Source organism: Numenius arquata, unplaced genomic scaffold (genome assembly GCF_964106895.1).
Source record: "Numenius arquata unplaced genomic scaffold, bNumArq3.hap1.1 HAP1_SCAFFOLD_1442, whole genome shotgun sequence".
Classification (NCBI taxonomy): Eukaryota; Metazoa; Chordata; class Aves; order Charadriiformes; family Scolopacidae; genus Numenius; species Numenius arquata.
In genome coordinates this window covers 1-16,594 of record NW_027415458.1, presented here as the reverse complement: position 1 = coordinate 16,594, position 16,594 = coordinate 1, and the positions used below count along the sequence as shown (strand labels likewise).

General features: G+C 63.5%; 3 protein-coding genes across 4 annotated transcripts; 2 read left to right on the top strand and 1 right to left on the bottom strand.

The window, feature by feature from the left end:
• Positions 1-481: 481 nt before the first annotated feature.
• Positions 482-9,717, top strand: WDR24 (WD repeat domain 24). The gene is made up of 10 exons (XM_074167715.1): positions 482-574; positions 1,498-2,470; positions 2,795-2,972; positions 3,800-4,475; positions 6,444-6,559; positions 7,608-7,729; positions 8,053-8,157; positions 8,254-8,591; positions 9,013-9,197; positions 9,357-9,717. Exons 2-10 carry the CDS (start codon positions 1,990-1,992, stop codon positions 9,523-9,525), a joined length of 2,370 nt encoding a protein of 789 aa, XP_074023816.1. The 5' UTR covers positions 482-574; positions 1,498-1,989; the 3' UTR covers positions 9,526-9,717.
• Positions 9,718-10,025: 308 nt separating this feature from the next.
• JMJD8 (jumonji domain containing 8) lies at positions 10,026-11,908 on the top strand. 2 transcript variants are annotated; one of them, XM_074167717.1, is made up of 9 exons: positions 10,026-10,114; positions 10,187-10,270; positions 10,533-10,581; positions 10,713-10,809; positions 10,933-11,001; positions 11,099-11,218; positions 11,327-11,394; positions 11,562-11,696; positions 11,828-11,908. In XM_074167717.1, exons 1-9 carry the CDS (start codon positions 10,026-10,028, stop codon positions 11,906-11,908), a joined length of 792 nt encoding a protein of 263 aa, XP_074023818.1. The 2 variants fall into 2 exon arrangements, with proteins under 2 accessions (XP_074023818.1, XP_074023817.1); XM_074167716.1 differs by having other exon boundaries at positions 10,187-10,321.
• A 446-nt stretch (positions 11,909-12,354) lies between these two features.
• STUB1 (STIP1 homology and U-box containing protein 1) lies at positions 12,355-16,447 on the bottom strand. Its single transcript, XM_074167714.1, is given in 8 exon segments — positions 12,355-13,384; positions 13,782-13,898; positions 14,063-14,119; positions 14,650-14,740; positions 14,912-15,077; positions 15,183-15,227; positions 15,230-15,380; positions 16,262-16,447. Coding segments are annotated over 8 exon segments (939 nt in total). The 3' UTR covers positions 12,355-13,258.
• Between the last annotated feature and the right edge of the window lie 147 nt (positions 16,448-16,594).

Below are 16,594 nucleotides of genomic sequence, written 5' to 3'. Positions count from 1 at the left end.
CCCCGGCACCCCCACCCCCAAATTCACCCCATATCCCCGCCTCGACACCCCCATTTCCCCATTGCACCCCCCCACTACACCCCCCGTCTCCCTGGCATATCCCCCCAATCCCCCACATATCCCTCCCGACACCCCATTTTCCCCCTGCACCCCCAATTCACCCCATATCTCCCCCTCGACACCCCCATTTCCCCCCCCGACACCCCCTATTTTCCCCCCGGCCCTGGACCCCACGTCCCCCCCGGCACCCCCACCCCCAGTTCACCCCATATCCCCCCTCGACACCCCCATTTTCCCCCCCCGCACCCCCACGTCCCGTCCCCCCCTCCTCGCCTCCCTGCTCCGTGCCGGGGGCGGGGCCTGCCTCGGGGGCGGGGCTTGGTCCAGGGGCGGGGCCTGACTCGGGGGCGTGCCATGGGGGCTGGAAGTGGGCGTGGCCTGTGGGCCGCGGCGGCGGAAGTGGGCGTGACGCGGCGGAAGAGGGGCGTGGCGGCGGCGGCTGTTTCCGTGGCGGCGGCGGCGGCCGGCGGGGCCTGCTGGGCCCGAGCTGCCGGCGGGGCTGCACCGGCAACGGGTACGGCACCGGCAACGCCGCCGCGGAGGTGGCCTGGCCGGCAGCGGCAGGGAGGGCTGAGGGGCGGGAGAGGAGCCTTAGGGGGCTGTGGGGTGGGAGAGGAGCCTTAGGGGGCTGTGGGGTGGGAGGGGGTCCTGAGGGGCCATGAGAGGGTTCTGAGGAGGCCCTGAGGGGCTATGAGAGGGTTCTGAGGAGGCCCTGAGGGGCTATGAGAGGGTTCTGAGGAGGCCCTGAGGGGCTATGAGGGGGCCCTGAGGGGCTGTGAGAGGGTCCTGAGGAGGCTCTGAGGGGCTATGAGAGGGTTATGAGGGGGCCCTGAGGGGCTGTGAGAGGGTCCTGAGGGGCTATGAGAGGGTTCTGAGGGGCTATGAGGGTGCCTGGAGGGGGTCCCGAGGCGGGGGAGGGTGCCTGGAGGGGGTCCCGAGGCGGGGGAGGGTGCCTGGAGGGGGTCCCGAGGGGCGGGAGGGGACACTGAGGAGGCCCTGAGAGGTGGAAGGGTGCTCTGAGTGGACTGTGGGATGGGAGTCGGCTCTGAGGGGGACCCTGGGGAGGCCCTGAGGGGCAGGAAGGACCTCTTAGGGGGCTCTGGGGAGCTGAGGTGCTCTGAGGAGGCCCTAGGGGGGTGTCTGTGGGTCAGGACTGTGCCGTGAGGAGTGGGGGGAACATGGGTTGTGAGCGGGGCTGGGCCTCCTGGCGAAGGCAGGGTGTAGGAGCAGGAGGGCCTGGCTCAGGGGGAGCCAGCCTGTGGGTGCCCTCAGAGACCCTGCAACCCCCAGGCAGCCATGCTGGCCCCGGAGAGCTGCCAGCCCCTGGCACTCTGGGCCTGGGACAGGGATGGGCTCCTGTGGCTGGCAGGGGGAGCTGCTGCTGCCCGCCCTCCTCACTAGAGAAGCAGAGTGAACCCTTGCCTGTGGTGTTTGCAGGGGTTTGGGGCGCAGGGATTGCCCTGTGGAGATGACCGTGGCCTCATTTCACCCAGCCTCTTGCTGGAGACGCCTCTCACCTCAGTCCGCGTTGCTGTAGTCGAGTCCCTGTAGCGTCACCATCGGTCTCGTCAGCAGAGCATCTAAGGGGATTGAACTGAGCAGGGAACAAGAAACCCAGAAAAGGTTTTCAAGGTCTCCTTGAGAGGGATTTACAGACGGCAGCAGGATTAGAAGCCTGACGTGGGGCTGTGTCTCTCACCACAGACAGCAACCAGGCTGTGGCCTCTCACCTCTGCAGCCTGTTGATGTGGCCACAAAAAGCTGCAGTCGAAGCCACCTGGGACTGCCAGGAGCTGCGGGAACTGAGCCTGTCCCTTCCCAGCTCTGGCTGAGGTGGAGCAGGGCGGCCGCGCGAGCGTGAATGCAGCCTGTGGGGACGCGAGCCTCCGAGCCAGCTCCTGGAGAGGGGAGTGCGCCCCGAGGACAGCCATGGAGAAAATGGCCAGGGTCACCACGGCCCTGGGGGGCAACGCCCTCACGGGACGGACCATGTTCTGCCACCTGGATGCCCCCGCCAATGCCATCAGCGTGTGCCGTGATGCCGCCCAGGTGGTGGTGGCCGGCCGCAACATCTTCAAGATCTACTCCATCGAGGAGGACCAGTTTGTGGAGAAGCTGAACCTCCGTGTCGGCCGCAAACCTTCCTTGAACTTCAGCTGCGCAGACGTGGTGTGGCACCAGATGGACGAGAACCTGCTGGCCACCGCCGCCACCAACGGTGTGGTCGTCACCTGGAACCTGGGCAAGCCGTCCCGCAACAAGCAGGACCAGCTCTTCACCGAACACAAGCGCACCGTCAACAAGGTCTGCTTCCACCCCACCGAGGTCTACATGCTCCTCAGCGGCTCCCAGGATGGCTACATGAAATGCTTCGACCTGCGCAAGAAGGACTCTGTCAGCACCTTCTCTGGTAGGAATGTGGGCTGTTTCTTGTCCCCCTGTCCCAGTGCGAGGTGGAGGTTGGGGGCTTTGCCCTTTGCCCGTGCCCAGGAGGAGGGTTTGCTCAGGGCAAGATGCCCAGAGCAAGCAGGAAGGGAGCTGAGAGGTTTTTTTGGTGCTTTTTTTTGCCATTCAGCAGTGGGCTGGCTCTGCATGGGAGGTGGAAAGTGGCCATGTCACTCCCTGTTTCCCCTTCTTTCTGGCCTGGTGACCCCCATGGCTCTTCCAGTGGTTTTTTTTTTTTAGCTTTGCCGGAGCTCTGTCCCATCAGATTTCAACTTCTGTCCCTGCTCAGGCCAGTCGGAGAGCGTGCGTGATGTCCAGTTCAGCATCAGGGACTACTTCACCTTCGCCGCCACCTTTGAGAACGGGAACGTGCAGCTGTGGGACATCCGCCGGCCGGATCGCTATGAGAGGATGTTCACAGCCCACAACGGGCCCGTCTTCTGCTGCGACTGGCACCCGGAGGACAGGTATGTGCAGGGCCAGACCCTGCCTTGGCAGAGACAAGGGAGACCCTAAAAACGGGGTTAGGACCTTTTGGGGGATGAAAGCAGGGTCTCTGAAACCCTGGCCCTTTTGTGTCAGGGGCTGAGCTGCTGCTGGAAGATGGGAGCAATTATTGCTTGAGGATTTGGGGGTGAGTTGAGGTGGGTTTGGTTTGGGGTTTTTTGACCAGTTGGGGGGTTCTGAGGCACTGGATGGTTAATGGCGGGGTTCAGCAAGCTGCTGTCTTGCTGCCTGTGTCAGCGCGGCCTCTCGCTCCAGTGCTCATCTCGGGGAAGGCGCTGCACGGCTGCTCTGGGACACGGTGGCTTTTGTGTGATCACGTTTTCCTCCTGCCTTTCCCTGGGGGCAGCCGGGATGCGGCTGTAAACAGTTGTTGTGGTGTGTGGGTCCCTTTGCCGCCGCTCCTGTCTCAATCCCTTCCAGGCAGCGCTCTGACTCCTCACGAGAGGCGCTGAAATATGTTCAAACTGGCCTTTTTCCTCTCTGCTCTCCCCAGCAAGCGGAAACCAGAGGTGGGGGGAACTGGTCTGGCTGGGAGCCCTTCAGAAGAGCGTGGCTCTTAAACAGGAGCGGAAAGGAGGGGTGTTGCCTGACCTGGTTGTTGGAGAGTGGAGGCGTTAGGGTAGTGTGTGGGAGGATGTGATTGCAGCCCAGCTGCTTCCCCTTGGCGTGGATGTGGTCACATCCGTGTTGTGAGTGTTTCTGTGCCCGGGGCGGGACAGGAGAGGTGAACGGGCACCGGTCCTGGCACAAGCTGGTGTCTCACCATGTTTCTCCATCCTTCTCCCAGGGGCTGGCTGGCAACAGGTGGCCGGGATAAGATGGTGAAGGTGTGGGACATGAACACCACGCGGGCGAAGGAGATCTACTGCGTGCAGACCATCGCCTCGGTGGCCCGGGTGAAGTGGCGCCCGGAGTGCAAGCACCACATTGCCACCTGCTCCATGATGGTGGACCACAACATCTACGTCTGGGACGTGCGGCGTCCCTTCATCCCCTCCGCCATGTTCGAGGAGCACAAGGACGTCACCACGGGCATCGTGTGGCGCCACCTCCATGACCCCTACTTCCTCCTGTCGGGTTCCAAGGACAGCACCCTCTACCAGCACATCTTCAAGGATGCCAGCCAGCCCATCGACCGGGCTAACCCCGAGGGACTGTGCTACAGCCTCTATGGAGACCTGGCCTTCGCCGCCAAAGAGAGCCTCATCTCCTCCGACTCCAACCGCAAGCCCTACATCGGGGACCGGCGTCACCCCATCTTCTTCAAGCGCAAGCTGGACCCCACGGAGCAGTTCGAGTATATCTCCTCCTCCAGTGCCCTCAGTGTCTTCGAGACGGACGTGGAGAGCGGCAGCATGGACTGGTTCGTGCACACCGCCAAGCAGTACGCGCTGGCCGGCAGGCCCCTGGCCGAGCTCTGCGACCACAATGCCAAGGTGGCCAAGGGCTTGGACCGCAACCAGGTGAGAGCTAGGCTGGAGACTCTCGGTGCAGGTGCTGAGGTTGAAAGGTAGAATCATAGAACGGTTTAGGTTGGAAGGGATCTTAAAGAACATCAAATTCCAATTCCCTGCCCAGGGCAGGGACACCTCCCACCAGACCAGGTTACTCCAAGCCCCCTCCAACCTGGCCTTGAACCCCTCCAGGGATGGGGCAGCCACAGCTTCTCTGGGCAACCTGGGCCAGGCTCTCACCACCCTCACAGCAAAGAAGTTCTTCCCCACATCTCATCTCCATCTCCCCTCTTTCAGTGTCAAACCCTTCCCCCTCCTCCTAGGGCTCCCCTCCCTCATCCAGAGTCCCTCCCCAGCTTTCCTGGAGCCCCTTGAGGGACTGGAAGGGGCTCTGAGGTCTCCCCGGAGCCTTCTCTTCTCCAGGCTGAACCCCCCCAACTCTCTCAGCCTGTCCTCCCAGCAGAGGGGCTCCAGCCCTCCCAGCATCTCCGTGGCCTCCCCTGGCCCCACTCCAACAGCTCCGTGTCCTTCTGCTGTTGGTGGCCCCAGAGCTGGAGGCAGTACTCCAGGTGGGGTCTCCTCAGAGCGGAGCAGAGGGGCAGAATCCTCCCCCCTTGCCCTGCTGGCCACGCTGCTGGGGATGCAGCCCAGGGTGCAGGGGCCTTTCTGGGCTGCCAGCGCACGTTGCCGGTGAATGTTGAGCTTCTCATCCACCAACACCCCCAAGTTCTTCTCCTCAGGGCTGCTCTCCAGCTGTTCTTCACCCAACCTGTAGTTGTGCCTGGGATTGCCACATCCCAGGTGCAGGACCTTGCACTTGGCCTGGTTGAACTTCATGAGGTTCACACAGACCCACCTCTCCAGCCTGTCCAGGTCCCTCTGGATGGCATCCCTTCCCTCCAGCGTGTTGACCACCCCACGCAGCTTGGTGTGATCAGCAAACTTGCTGAGAGTGCACTCTATCCCACAAGGTACTGTCAGGATGAGGCCTGTCACCCAAGCTGGATGGCAGCTTTCCATCTGGCTCTTCCCGAAAGGTCTACCTCCACCTGGTTCCAAACCCATACCGCTGTTGTCTAAAAGAAGGGCAGATCGTTGCCCAGAAACATGACCACCCTGAGACCTTGCCCAGCTCCATAGACGGGCCGGTGATGGGAGTTTGTGGCCAGGCAGGTGGCTGCACGGGGCCTGGTTTTTGGCCTGAGGAGGTAGCAAAAGTAGTGCTAGTAGTAGCAAAAGTTTGCAAAAGTTTTTTAGCTAGTAGTAGCAAAAGTTTGCTGAGTAGACAGCAAAATGACAATGAGCAAGAAGTGTGCTCTTGTGGCCAGGAAGGCCAGTGGAATCCTGGGCTGCATAGGGAAGAGTGTGGCCAGTAGGTCGAGGGAAGTCATTCTCCCCCTCTACTCTGCACTGGTGAGGCCACAACTGGAATAGTGCGTCCAGTTCTGGGCTCCTCGATTCAAGAGGGACAGGGAACTACTGGAAAGAGTCCAGCGAAGGGCAACGAGGATGATTCAAGGATTGGAGCATCTCCCTTATGAAGAAAGGCTGAGAGAGCTGGGACTCTTTAGCCTGGAGAAGAGAAGGCTGAGGGGAGACCTTATCAATGCTTATAAGTATCTAAAGGGTGGGTTGAAGGAGGAGGGGGCCAGACTCTTTTCAGTGGTTGCCAGTGAGAGGACGAGGGGCAACGGGCACAAGCTGGAACATAGGAGGTTCCACTCAAATATGAGAAGAAACTTCTTCACGGTGAGGGTGCCAGAGCCCTGGAACAGGCTGCCCAGGGAGGGTGTGGAGTCCCCTTCTCTGGAGATTTTCAAGACCCGCCTGGATGCAGCCCTGAGTAACATGCTCTGAGACGCTCTGGGCAATCCTGCTTCAGCAGGGGAGTTGGACTGGATGATCTTTATGGTCCCTTGCAACTCTAAAAATTCAGTGAAATTCAGTGAGGTCTGACCGTGGCTGTCTCTCCCGTAGGTGGCTCAAACGTGGACGATGCTGCGGATTATCTATTCCAGCCTCGGCACCGTGTCGTCCACCAACCTCAATCACAGCATGGGGAAAGGCAGCACCGCCCTCCCGCTCATGAACAGGTAAGGGATGCCGGAGCCCCAGCGATGGCTGGGGTGGCTCCGGGAGGGTGGTGACAGCTCCTCGGCTGGGCTGGGAACAGGGACGGCTCTCCACCAGCCTCAGGCCACACCGGTTTGCAGGTTGGCATCGTTTGAAGGCAGACGTTTTTTGTGTGGGTATGAAAAGCAAGCGGCCAGCCTGGCCTTGAGCCATGCAGGCTTCTACACTGCTCCCTTTCTGCCTTAAAACAAAGTTTGAAGCTGTGGTGGGGCTGGTGTCATCTTTGCAGTTATTTAATTAGTGATTGTGACGAGGGGTGGGGGTGGAGGACCCCTGTCCTGCTGCTGGAGCCGCTGGTGCGGAGAGGTCTTCTGCCTTTGAAAGGGAGAGGACAGCCAGGCTCTGAGAGCAGCTTCGGCGCGGACAGCCCCATCCTGGGCTGATGAAGCAGGAAAACTTGTTTTTCCTCTTCTCAGTGACATAGAAAAGTGAGGGCCGAGGACTCCAAATTAGCTGTTCAGACCTCGCAGGGCCAGGTTCCTGGTGAAGACACACATAACATCAAACAAAACCCTCTCCTTGACCCAGCTCCGCGTCCAGGCAGGTCACTGTCTGACGCTGACGGAAACCGCAGGCAGCAAGCTGAAGAGCCCAGCTCCGCTTCAACCCCCTTCCCTTCCCTTCCTTTTCTCTCTCGGTGACGCCTGCGAGCGGCGATGCTTAACGAACAGCAGAGCAGCGTGTAGCGAGGCAGCTCCCGTTTGCTTCCTCTGAGGTGGAGGTAGATACCAAGGGATGGAGGCAAGAGCCTGCCCTCGGCTCTGAAATCCTTTAGGGAGACCTTTGCAGTGCCTGTGCAGAGACACCAGGCTCGGTGTTAACACTCGGTTAACAATTGCGATATATCTTTATTTTTAAGTTACGATGTGGGGACAGCTGACTTCTGCGCTCTCGGGGAAATGGCCGTGTCTCGCGTTCCATCACTCAAATCGCAACTGGAGACTGTTTTGCCGGCGAGAACGGAGGCTGTAAACTTCTGTGACTTGTTAAATTTGGCTTCTTTCCCAGCTTTAACCTGAAGGACATCCCCTCTGGGCTGGGCAGCGAGTCGAGACTGGACCGCAGCAAAGGAGAAAGCCGCACGGAAAACATCCTCATGGATTCCTCCTCCACCCTGATCAACAACGAGGGTAACGTTTCCGGGGCAGGCAGAGCCCCAGTCCTGCAGCTCCCCCCCTCCTCACCTGCAGATGGCCCTGATATGGGATAAACTGGTAAATTTACGCTGTAAATTGGGGGGATTAGACCTGCTGTGGCCCCCAGGTGAAGCACGCTGAGCCCCAGGGCGTTGCAGAAGGACATTCTACCCCAGTGTCCCCCCACAGTGGTGGCTGCGGGTGACAGGAATGTGGCTGCGGTGGGAAGCTGAGCTGCTGGGACACAGCCTGGGGCAGGAGATGGGGGTTGTGTGCCCGAGGGGAATGAGCTGATTTCTCTCTCCCTGGGGACGCAGACAATGAGGAGACGGAGGGCAGCGACGTCCCTGCGGACTATCTGCTGGGAGACGTGGAAGCGGATGAGGATGACCTGTATATGATGGATCATGAGAATCCACACGGTGAGTGCGCGGTTGGTGCTGAGAGGTGCTGCCTGCCCCAAACACGCAGCTGGATTTTCTCCTGGCCTTCCCTGCTCATTCCCGCTCTCCACGCAGCTGAGGAGCAGGAATACAGCCTTCCCCAAGAAGCCTTCCCCCTGCGCCATGAAATCGTTGACAACCCGTCGGCCTTGGACCACCTGCAAGACAAGGCTGACTCCCCTCACGTCAGCGGCAACGAGGCCGAGACGGTGTCCCTGACGCCCGTGGAGTCCTTCTCCCTCATCTCCATCTCCCACTCGCTCTACGAGAACCGCCTGCCCTCCGACTTCTTCAATCCTATCGTGCGGGACACGCTCCTCTTCTACGCCGAGCAGGGGGACGTGCAGACGGCCGTGTCCGTCCTCATCGTGCTGGGAGACCGCATCCGCAAGGAGATCGATGAGCAGACCCAGGTAGAGCCCGGGAAGCCCCTTCCCACCTGCGTAGTAGCTGAAACCTTCCCTTCGGTGCTGGTTTCAACCCCACGAGATGTGGTAGGACACTTCGGTGGGACCCAGAGGTGGTGTGTCCCAACGCGATGGGATCCCACCTGGGCTCTGGGAGCTTCTCCTCTCCTCCAGCCCCTCCAGGCTCGCTGTAACATGGGGTGGGCAGCTCCAGGACCCCCGGTACCTGGCTGGCTGCCCTACCACCAGTCCCAGCAGGGACCTGTGGTGGTGTCCACAGCGGGGAAGTGGCCCTGGCCCGTTGATTTGAGGAAGGACGTCTCTTTCCCAGCCCCACAGTTCCCCCACTGCCTTTGGGATGTGGGGTTGGGATCCCAGGGAGAATTTTGGGGGCTGTGGGGGCTCAGCTGTCTGTTCCCGTCCCCAGGAGCACTGGTACACGTCCTACATCGACCTGCTGCAGCGTTTCCAGCTCTGGAACATCTCCAACGAGGTGATCAAGCTGAGCACGTGCCGTGCCATCAACTGCCTCAACCAGGCTTCCACCACCCTCCACGTCAACTGCAGCAACTGCAAGAGGCCCATGAGCAACCGGGGCTGGATCTGCGACCGGTGAGGGCAGGGAGGTGATGGGGACCACCTTCTGGTCACCGAGGGGAGCCCCGGAGGGGGCTGCAGGGGGCAGGAGGATGGGGTTGGTGGCCCCCGCTTCCCCCCCCTCGTTGCCCCCCTCCAAAGGCTCTAGGGCTCACCCCCTTCTCTCCGGCGCAGGTGTCGGCAGTGTGCCAGCATGTGTGCCGTCTGTCACCACGTGGTGAAGGGACTCTTCGTCTGGTGCCAGGGCTGTAGCCACGGTGGCCACCTCCAGCACATCATGAAGTGGCTGGAGACCAGCTCCCACTGCCCTGCCGGCTGCGGCCACCTCTGCGAGTACACCTGAGCCCCCGAGACGGCAGCCAGGTTGGGGATAGGCAGGGGTGGGCAGGTCGGGCAGGGGGTCCTGCCTGTCCTCCCTCCCCACACCTCCCTCCCTCTATTTATTTTTGTGTAAATAGGGGCCCTGCGTGCCCCCCCCCCCCCCAGCCCCCTGCCCGGCCCTTTTGTACTGGATTAAAACAGAACAGTTGAACCGAGCCCTGCCTCTTGTCTTTGCTTAACCTGCTTGCAGCAGCCCTCGGGGCGGGCTCGGAGCCCGGGGGGGCGCTTGGTCCTGGCCCCCGCCCCGGCCGGGGGTCCCTGCCCCACGGCGCCTTAGGAGTCTGTGGGGCCCACCTCTCTGTGGCCGCTTTAAGGCGTAGCCCCTTTAAGCCGTGACCCCTGCCTGCATCCATAGCGCTGCTCTCAGCCAATAGCGGTGCGCCGCGTCACCTCGTGCCGCGGTGGCTGCCGGGAAGCGTAGTCCTCCGGCGGCCCCGGTACCGGCGCCGGTCCGGTTCCTCCATGGCGGCGGTGCGGCGGCTGCTCTCGCTGCTGCTGCCGCTGGCCTGGGCCCGGCCCGCCGCCTGCACCGACCCGCTGGACGGCGGATGGTAAGGCCCGGGGGGCGCTGGGCGGTCGGTGCCGGTCCCGGTGCCGGTGCCGAGCGGAGCCTCCTGTTGCAGGCTGGCGGGCGCGGTGCCGGAGGAGGAGCGGTGCACCGTGGAGCGGGCCGACGCCTCCCTCACCTACTCTCTCTTCCTGCAGCGGTACGGGCGGCTGCTTTCCTCGGGGCGGGGGAGGGGGTACCGGGGCCGGGGGTAGGGTCACGGAGAGTCCCCGGGGAGGGACCCCCGAGGGATTAGGGGTGGCAGGTCCCGGGGACGGGGGGAGGAGGGGTGGGCGTTGGTGCCAGCTCCGGTGCCCCTGTGGGAGGCGGGGGGAGATGGGGACGGCCCCGGGGGTGGGTTGGCGCCGGTTCCGGTGCGATCGCCCGCTCGGGACCCCGGTGCGGTGCTCCATCCCCTTCAGGTTCGCCTTCTCCCGGCCGGTCATCCTCCGCGGAGTCACGGACAACTCGGTGAGTGCCGGTATAAGGGGGGGGGGAGGGCGGGTTCCAGGGATGGGGAGACACACCGGGTCCCCGGGAGCGGCGGCGGCTGCATCCCGGCCCATCCCGGCCCCGCTCTCCCGTTCCTCCCCCCCCCCCAGGTCTTCCGTGCCCTCTGCACCCGGGAGAAGCTGCTGGCGGCTTTCGGAGCCCTCCCGGTGCGGCTCAGCACGGCCAACACCTACTCCTACCGCAAAGGTGAGGCTGCGGGGGGTGGGGGGGGTGTACCGGGCCCCGTAACCACCCCTTCCAAGGGTACCGGGAGGGTCTGCCCGGGGGTACCGGCACGGCTCCCCGCCCCCAGCTCTCCCCTGCCCGCAGTGGACGTGCCCTTCCAGGAGTACGTGGAGCATCTGCTGAAGCCGCAGGATCCGGCCCGACTGGGCAGCGGTGGGTACCACCGTACCCCACCCCCAGCTCCTCGGGGGAGGGGGGGTGTGTGTGTGTGTGTGTCACCGTCCCCATCTTCCTCTCCCTGTCTCCCCAGACACCCTCTACTTTTTCGGGGACAACAACTTCACCGAGTGGGGCCCCCTCTTCCAGCGGTATGTGCCCCCTCCGTTCCGCATCCCGGGAACCAGCCCTGCCTATAGCTTCGGGATCGCAGGTGGGTGCCGGCGGCAGTGGGATCGGCACGGGGGGGTGGGAGGGGGGTTGGAGGGGGGGGGGGGGGGGGGGGCTTACCCAACACTGACCCCCCCCAGTCCCACCATAGGCTCTGGCTCCGGCGTTCCCTTCCACTGGCATGGCCCCGGTTACTCCGAGGTGATCTTTGGTAGGAAGGTGAGAATCGAGTCCTTTGGGGGGGGGGGACGACAAAAAAAGACCCCAGTGGGTGCTCCCCAAACACAGGGAAGCCCCCCCCCCCCCCCCCCCCCCCCCCGGGGCTGAGCCAGAGGGGAAATGGGGGTGTGTTGTGCCTTCCCTCCCCCCCCCCGGGTGTTTTCCAGCGCTGGTTTTTGTACCCCCCGGATAAAACCCCCCACTTCCACCCCAACGAGACGACGCTGGCCTGGCTCCACCGCACCTACCCCACGCTGCCACCGGGAGAGCGGCCGCTGGAGTGCACCCTCCGCCCCGGGGAGGTGAGTCCAGCTCGGCCCCCGTGTCACCCCGGGTCTCTGCTCCCCTCGGGAGGGTGGAGGTGACCCTTGGACACCCTTGGACACCCTTGGAGCCCATAGGAGACACCCCCCCCCCGGCTCTCTCCCGGCAGGTCCTGTACTTCCCCGACCGCTGGTGGCACGCCACGCTCAACCTGGACACCAGCGTCTTCATCTCCACTTTCCTGGGGTAGAACCGGGAAGGATGAGGACGTGTCACCATCGTCCCAGCCGAGGTGGCAGCTCCGGCTCCTGCCACCACCAAGAGCAGCACCAGATGTACCCGCTCAACTTACTGGTGTCCGGACCAAGTGCCTGAAGAACTTCTGGGGTTTTTTTGGGGTGTTTTTTGTTTTTTTTTTAACTGGTCTTTTCCCTCCCCTTTGGATTAAAGTCGTTGTTCTGCCGTAGCTCCCGGTGTATTCCTACAACCCCGCTGCTACCGGAACGCGGGCAAACCCGCTCCTCATGGAATAGCACCGCTTCCCCAGCCAGGACGTGGCCTGCCCGGCGCAGAGATCACTGCCGTGAACCACTCCGGCTCTTTTTTTTTTTTTTTTTCCACATTTATTGCTGATTTTTTTAATTTTTTTTTTATTATTTTTATATATTTTATTATTTTATTTCATTTTATTTTTTTAATTGACATCGGCAAACTTCCAGAGGGCGCTCAAAAGCCAGGCAGGCTGTTGGCCGACCGAACCGCCGGAGTCACAGTCGGCCCTGGATCTGTTGGTTGGGTTTTGTTTGTGTTTGGGGTTTTTTTGTTTGTTGTTGTTTTTGTTTTTTTTAAAGGGAATTCATTCAAAGGAAGAAGAACTTGAACCCGGGCGGTCGTTTGCAGGGAACCACGGTCCCGGCGGGCGAGGGGATGCGCAAACCAGCCCCTTCCAGCCCTCGGGGGCAGCAGTTTCCAAGGAAAAAAGCCAGAGGGTGGGTCGGCATCCGCAGCAGGAACGTTGGGTCTCCCGCTCTAGCAAGTGGCTATTTACAGGAGCGAGGAGGTCCCCGACCCCGGCCAGGCAGGAGGTGGAAGGACGAGGACACGACTATGTACACGGGGAGGGGACAGGGCCAGACCAGCACCAGGCGCTCGTCCCGGCAAGCTCCTCGCGGCACCTCCCCGGAGCAGGATGCGATCTTTGGGGATTGTCAGCTGCCGTAGCCGAGGGGGAGACCCCGCTCTCTGGGCGATGAAGACATCGGCGAGACCTTCCAGGCCGCTGCGAGGAGCCAACCTTCTCCAAACCACCAGGGCAGGTCTTCCTCCCAGTGCCGTGGTCTGCGAGGAGCTGGTGGAGAAGGGAGCCCGGAAGGGAGGCTTCGTGCTCGCCCAAGCCGCTGCGGTTCCTCGGGAAGGGGAGATGGCGACTGGCCCAGTGCTACCGCTGGGTCTCTGGGCACCCGGAGCAGAGGGGGAAGAGCCGGAGAGCGAGTAAGGCATGGTGCCAGCCCAGCGAGAGGCGTCTGTGCCACCGGGGTAGTGGGGGACGTGGTGGGGGTGGTGGTGTCCCGGACCGGCCAGCGTTGGTCCCCTCGGCCCCTCAGTAATCCTCCACCCAGCCGTTCTCCGAGATGAAGGCGTCTATCACCTCCTTCATGGCGAGGTTGGGGATGAGCTGGTCCTGGGTCAGGGGACTCCGCGTCACCGGATCGAAATGACCCACGCGCTGCAAGGGAGGAGATGGCCCCGGAACCGGTTACTCCACGTGCCCAGCCTCGGCCCCGGGGCACAGGCAGGTAGCCAGGAGGCCAGCACCGTGACGGCACAGCAGCCAGGCATCCCCGTGTCTGCCGGGGGGGGAAGGAAAGAGCGGCACAGAGGGACAGCGTCCCCTCTGAAGGTGCCACCCAGCAGCATGAGAGCGGGTTGAGGCACAAGACCTGCTGCAACAGCCGCCTCCGCTTCAGGCAGCGCCCGCCGCCTTCCTGCCTGCCCGGGCAGGTTCCTGGGACCAAACCCAAGGAGGCTTTTTTTTTGGGCAGGCAGCTGCCTTCACGCCCAGGCAGGGAGGACTTTACGGGCAAGGTCCTGGGAAGCCCCTGCTGTCCCCAGCCTGGTGGTACCTGGAGATGTTCCTCGATGTCCTTCCTGTCGTAGGTGATGCCGCTGGGCGTGATGCAGGGCTCTCTCATCAGCTCAAAGCTGATCTTCCCGCACAGGTAGTCAGGGATGTCCCGCTTCTGGCTCGAGAGAAGCAGAGCTGGGTGAGGAGGGGCTGGGAGGTGGCACCGGCTCAGAGGGGGAAGCGGGGAAGATGGAAGGGTTGGTAGCACGGACTAAACCAGGTTGATGGCGCTAAGCTCTGGACGGGGAGAGAGGGGAGCACACGGCGGGTCACGCTCACCTTCCTCTTCTCATCCACTTGCGAGAAGAGCTCGTCCATGTCCGCCAGGTACTTGTCCTGAAAGAGAAGGACTTGAGTACTAGGGGGGCTACAGGTCCCCAGGGAGACAGCCCTGAAGCCTCCTGCCCTATGGGGGCTGTGGTAGGTCCTCGGTGGCCCCTCTGCCTTCACAGCCCCCGGCCGGCTCCAGGCTGAGGCGCGTGGCAGGAGTGATCCAGCTTAAAAATAACCTTCCTTTGTGGGGCTATTTTTATCTCGGATTAGTCCCCTAGGCCGGGCCAGCACCCAGACCCACAGGCGGCCGAGAGGCAACAGGTACAGCAGCTGGGGGGAACGCAAACCGGCTGCCAGGCTGGGACAGGAGGGTGACAGAACAGGGACAGCCGTCACGGAGGGACACAAAAGCCCTGCAACAGTAGCCCCAGCCACAAAATGAAGGCTGAGAAGCTGTGCTCTGCCCCGGGGGGGTTCCTGGTTTACGCCTGTGCAGCCGCAGCCCCCTCGGCCGCAGCAGTGTGCGGGGCTGAGGATGGGGCAAAGAAGCCTCCCAGCCTCCGTGAGCGCCCCCCATGACCCCTCCAGCTCACGTGTTTGGCCTCGATGCTGGCCAGCTGAACTCGGCTCCGGCTCTCGTCCGCGTTTTCCTCCTGCTGAGTCTTCCGGCACTCGGCCAGCTCCCTAGGACAGAGCGGGGAGATCAGATGGAGGGGCATTAAAGCTCCCTTCCCGGCTGCGGGGCTCTGCCTTCTCCTTCAGGAAGGCAGAGGCACCGTGCAGAGCTGTGACAGCCGGTGACACCAAAAAAAAAACCAAAACGCCTTTATGGGTGCTGCCACCACCCCGCCTTACCTCTCCTTCTCTGCCATGATCAGCTTGGTCAGGTAGGAGTGCAGCTCGTTCTCCTGGTTGATGCGTTTCTCCTCGATGCTGTTCCAGCGTTTCTTCTTGGCGATGCGCAGCGCGCTGGGGATGTCGTCCCCGAAATTCAGCCGCTGCTCCTTGGCCAGGTTGTAGGCTGGGGGATAGTCAAGGGCAGCTCAGAGTACCGCCTTCCTTCTCCCCCTCCTGAGCCCTTCCCGGTGGGAGTCGGGGCCGCCGGCACCCTGCCCTCCCGGCTCACCTCTCTGCAGGTTGGCGATGGCCTCGTCGTAATTCTCCATCTCATCTGGCACTGGCCCAGGAAGAAGTGAGCCTTCACCGACTGGCCGTCCAGCTCCAGGGCGCGCTTGCAGTCGGCCAGCGCCTTGTCGTGCTGCTGCATCTTCAGGTAGCAGAGGGCTCGGTTGGTGTAGTAGACGGCCACCAAGGGGTTGCGGTTCTGCAAGGCGAGAGACAGACCTAGGGGAGTGAAGGGCCACCGCCCGCTCCCCCTGACCCCCCACACCCCCCACGCCTCCCCCCGCCGCGGTGACAGCCAGGGTGACAACAACAGGGTGGCTTGGTGAGCCGGCTGCGCAACGCCGCCGTCACCCCGGTGAGAGCCATGAGTGCCAGCCTGGGCTTGCAGCCTGGGGGGAGTCACCGGGATGGACTGGGGACACGCTGGGGCCCGTCCCCATGGGGGCAGCCCGTGTCCCCTCCCCGGGGGCCCCAATACTACGCCCTGCCTGGGGGGGGGGGCTGGACCCCTCTACCCTAGAGCGGCTCTGCCCTACCGAGGTCCAGCCTGGGGAGGTGGCAGGGGACAAACCCGGGCTGGGGACGCTCTGGGGGGGGGGTATGAATACAGGAGGGGGCCTGGTCGACTGGCTGGGGGGGGGTTTGTCCAGGCCTAGGGAGGGGGCCGGGCCCAGGGGCTGCGTCCAGGTGGGGGGGTTCCAGGCCTAGGAAGAGAATCCAGGCCCAGGGGTGGTGGTCTAGGCCGAGGGGGGTCCTGTCCTGAGAAGGGGTCCAGGCAGGGCCCGGGGACGGTGTTCCAGGCCCGGGGTTATCTCGTCCCGGGGAGGGGGGGATCCAGGCCAGGCCTGGAGGCCGGTGTGCAGGCCCGGGGCGGCGGGGGGGGGCAGTGTCCAGGCCAAGGGGGTCCCGTCCCGAGGGGGGGGGGGTGCAGGCCAGGCCCAGGGAGGGGGATCCATGCCGGGCAGGGGGGCGGGGCGCCCCTCCCGGGTGGGGAATCCAGGCCAGGCCCGGGGAGTCCCGTCCGCAGGGGTCCCGTCCCGGGGGTCGGTCTCCGGTGCGGGGGTGCCGTTAGGGACTCACGATGGCGCGGCCGTAGCAGGCGGCGGCCTCGGGGTACTTGCGGCCGCCGAAGAGCCGGTTTCCCTGCTCCTTGTGCTCCTGCGCGCTGTGGCTCTTCTCGGGGCTGCCGCCCCCCGCGCCCCCCGCGCCCGGTCCCGCCGCCCCGGTCCCCGCCGCGCCGCCCTCCCGCTCCTCCTTCCCCTTCATGGCGCCGGCCCGGCCCGGCCCGCTGGGGCCGGCGGCTCCGCTGGCTCCGGCCGCGCACTGCGACAGCCGCCACCGCCGCCGCCGCCGCCGCCGCTTCCGGGGCCGGGTCGCCGCGGGGGCGGGGCCGGGGGCGGGACCGGGCCCAGG

Bases quoted from the DNA above. Each gene is read 5' to 3' on its own strand.
- WDR24 (XM_074167715.1), top strand. From the start codon at position 1,990: ATGGAGAAAATGGCCAGGGTCACCACGGCCCTGGGGGGCAACGCCCTC. The intron at 6,560-7,607 runs GTAAGGGATGCC...CTTCTTTCCCAG, and splicing joins GCCCTCCCGCTCATGAACAG to CTTTAACCTGAAGGACATCC. The intron at 9,198-9,356 runs GTGAGGGCAGGG...TCTCCGGCGCAG, and splicing joins CGGGGCTGGATCTGCGACCG to GTGTCGGCAGTGTGCCAGCA.
- JMJD8 (XM_074167716.1), top strand. From the start codon at position 10,026: ATGGCGGCGGTGCGGCGGCTGCTCTCGCTGCTGCTGCCGCTGGCCTGG. The intron at 10,582-10,712 runs GTGAGTGCCGGT...CCCCCCCCCCAG, and splicing joins GCGGAGTCACGGACAACTCG to GTCTTCCGTGCCCTCTGCAC. The intron at 10,810-10,932 runs GTGAGGCTGCGG...CCCTGCCCGCAG, and splicing joins CACCTACTCCTACCGCAAAG to TGGACGTGCCCTTCCAGGAG.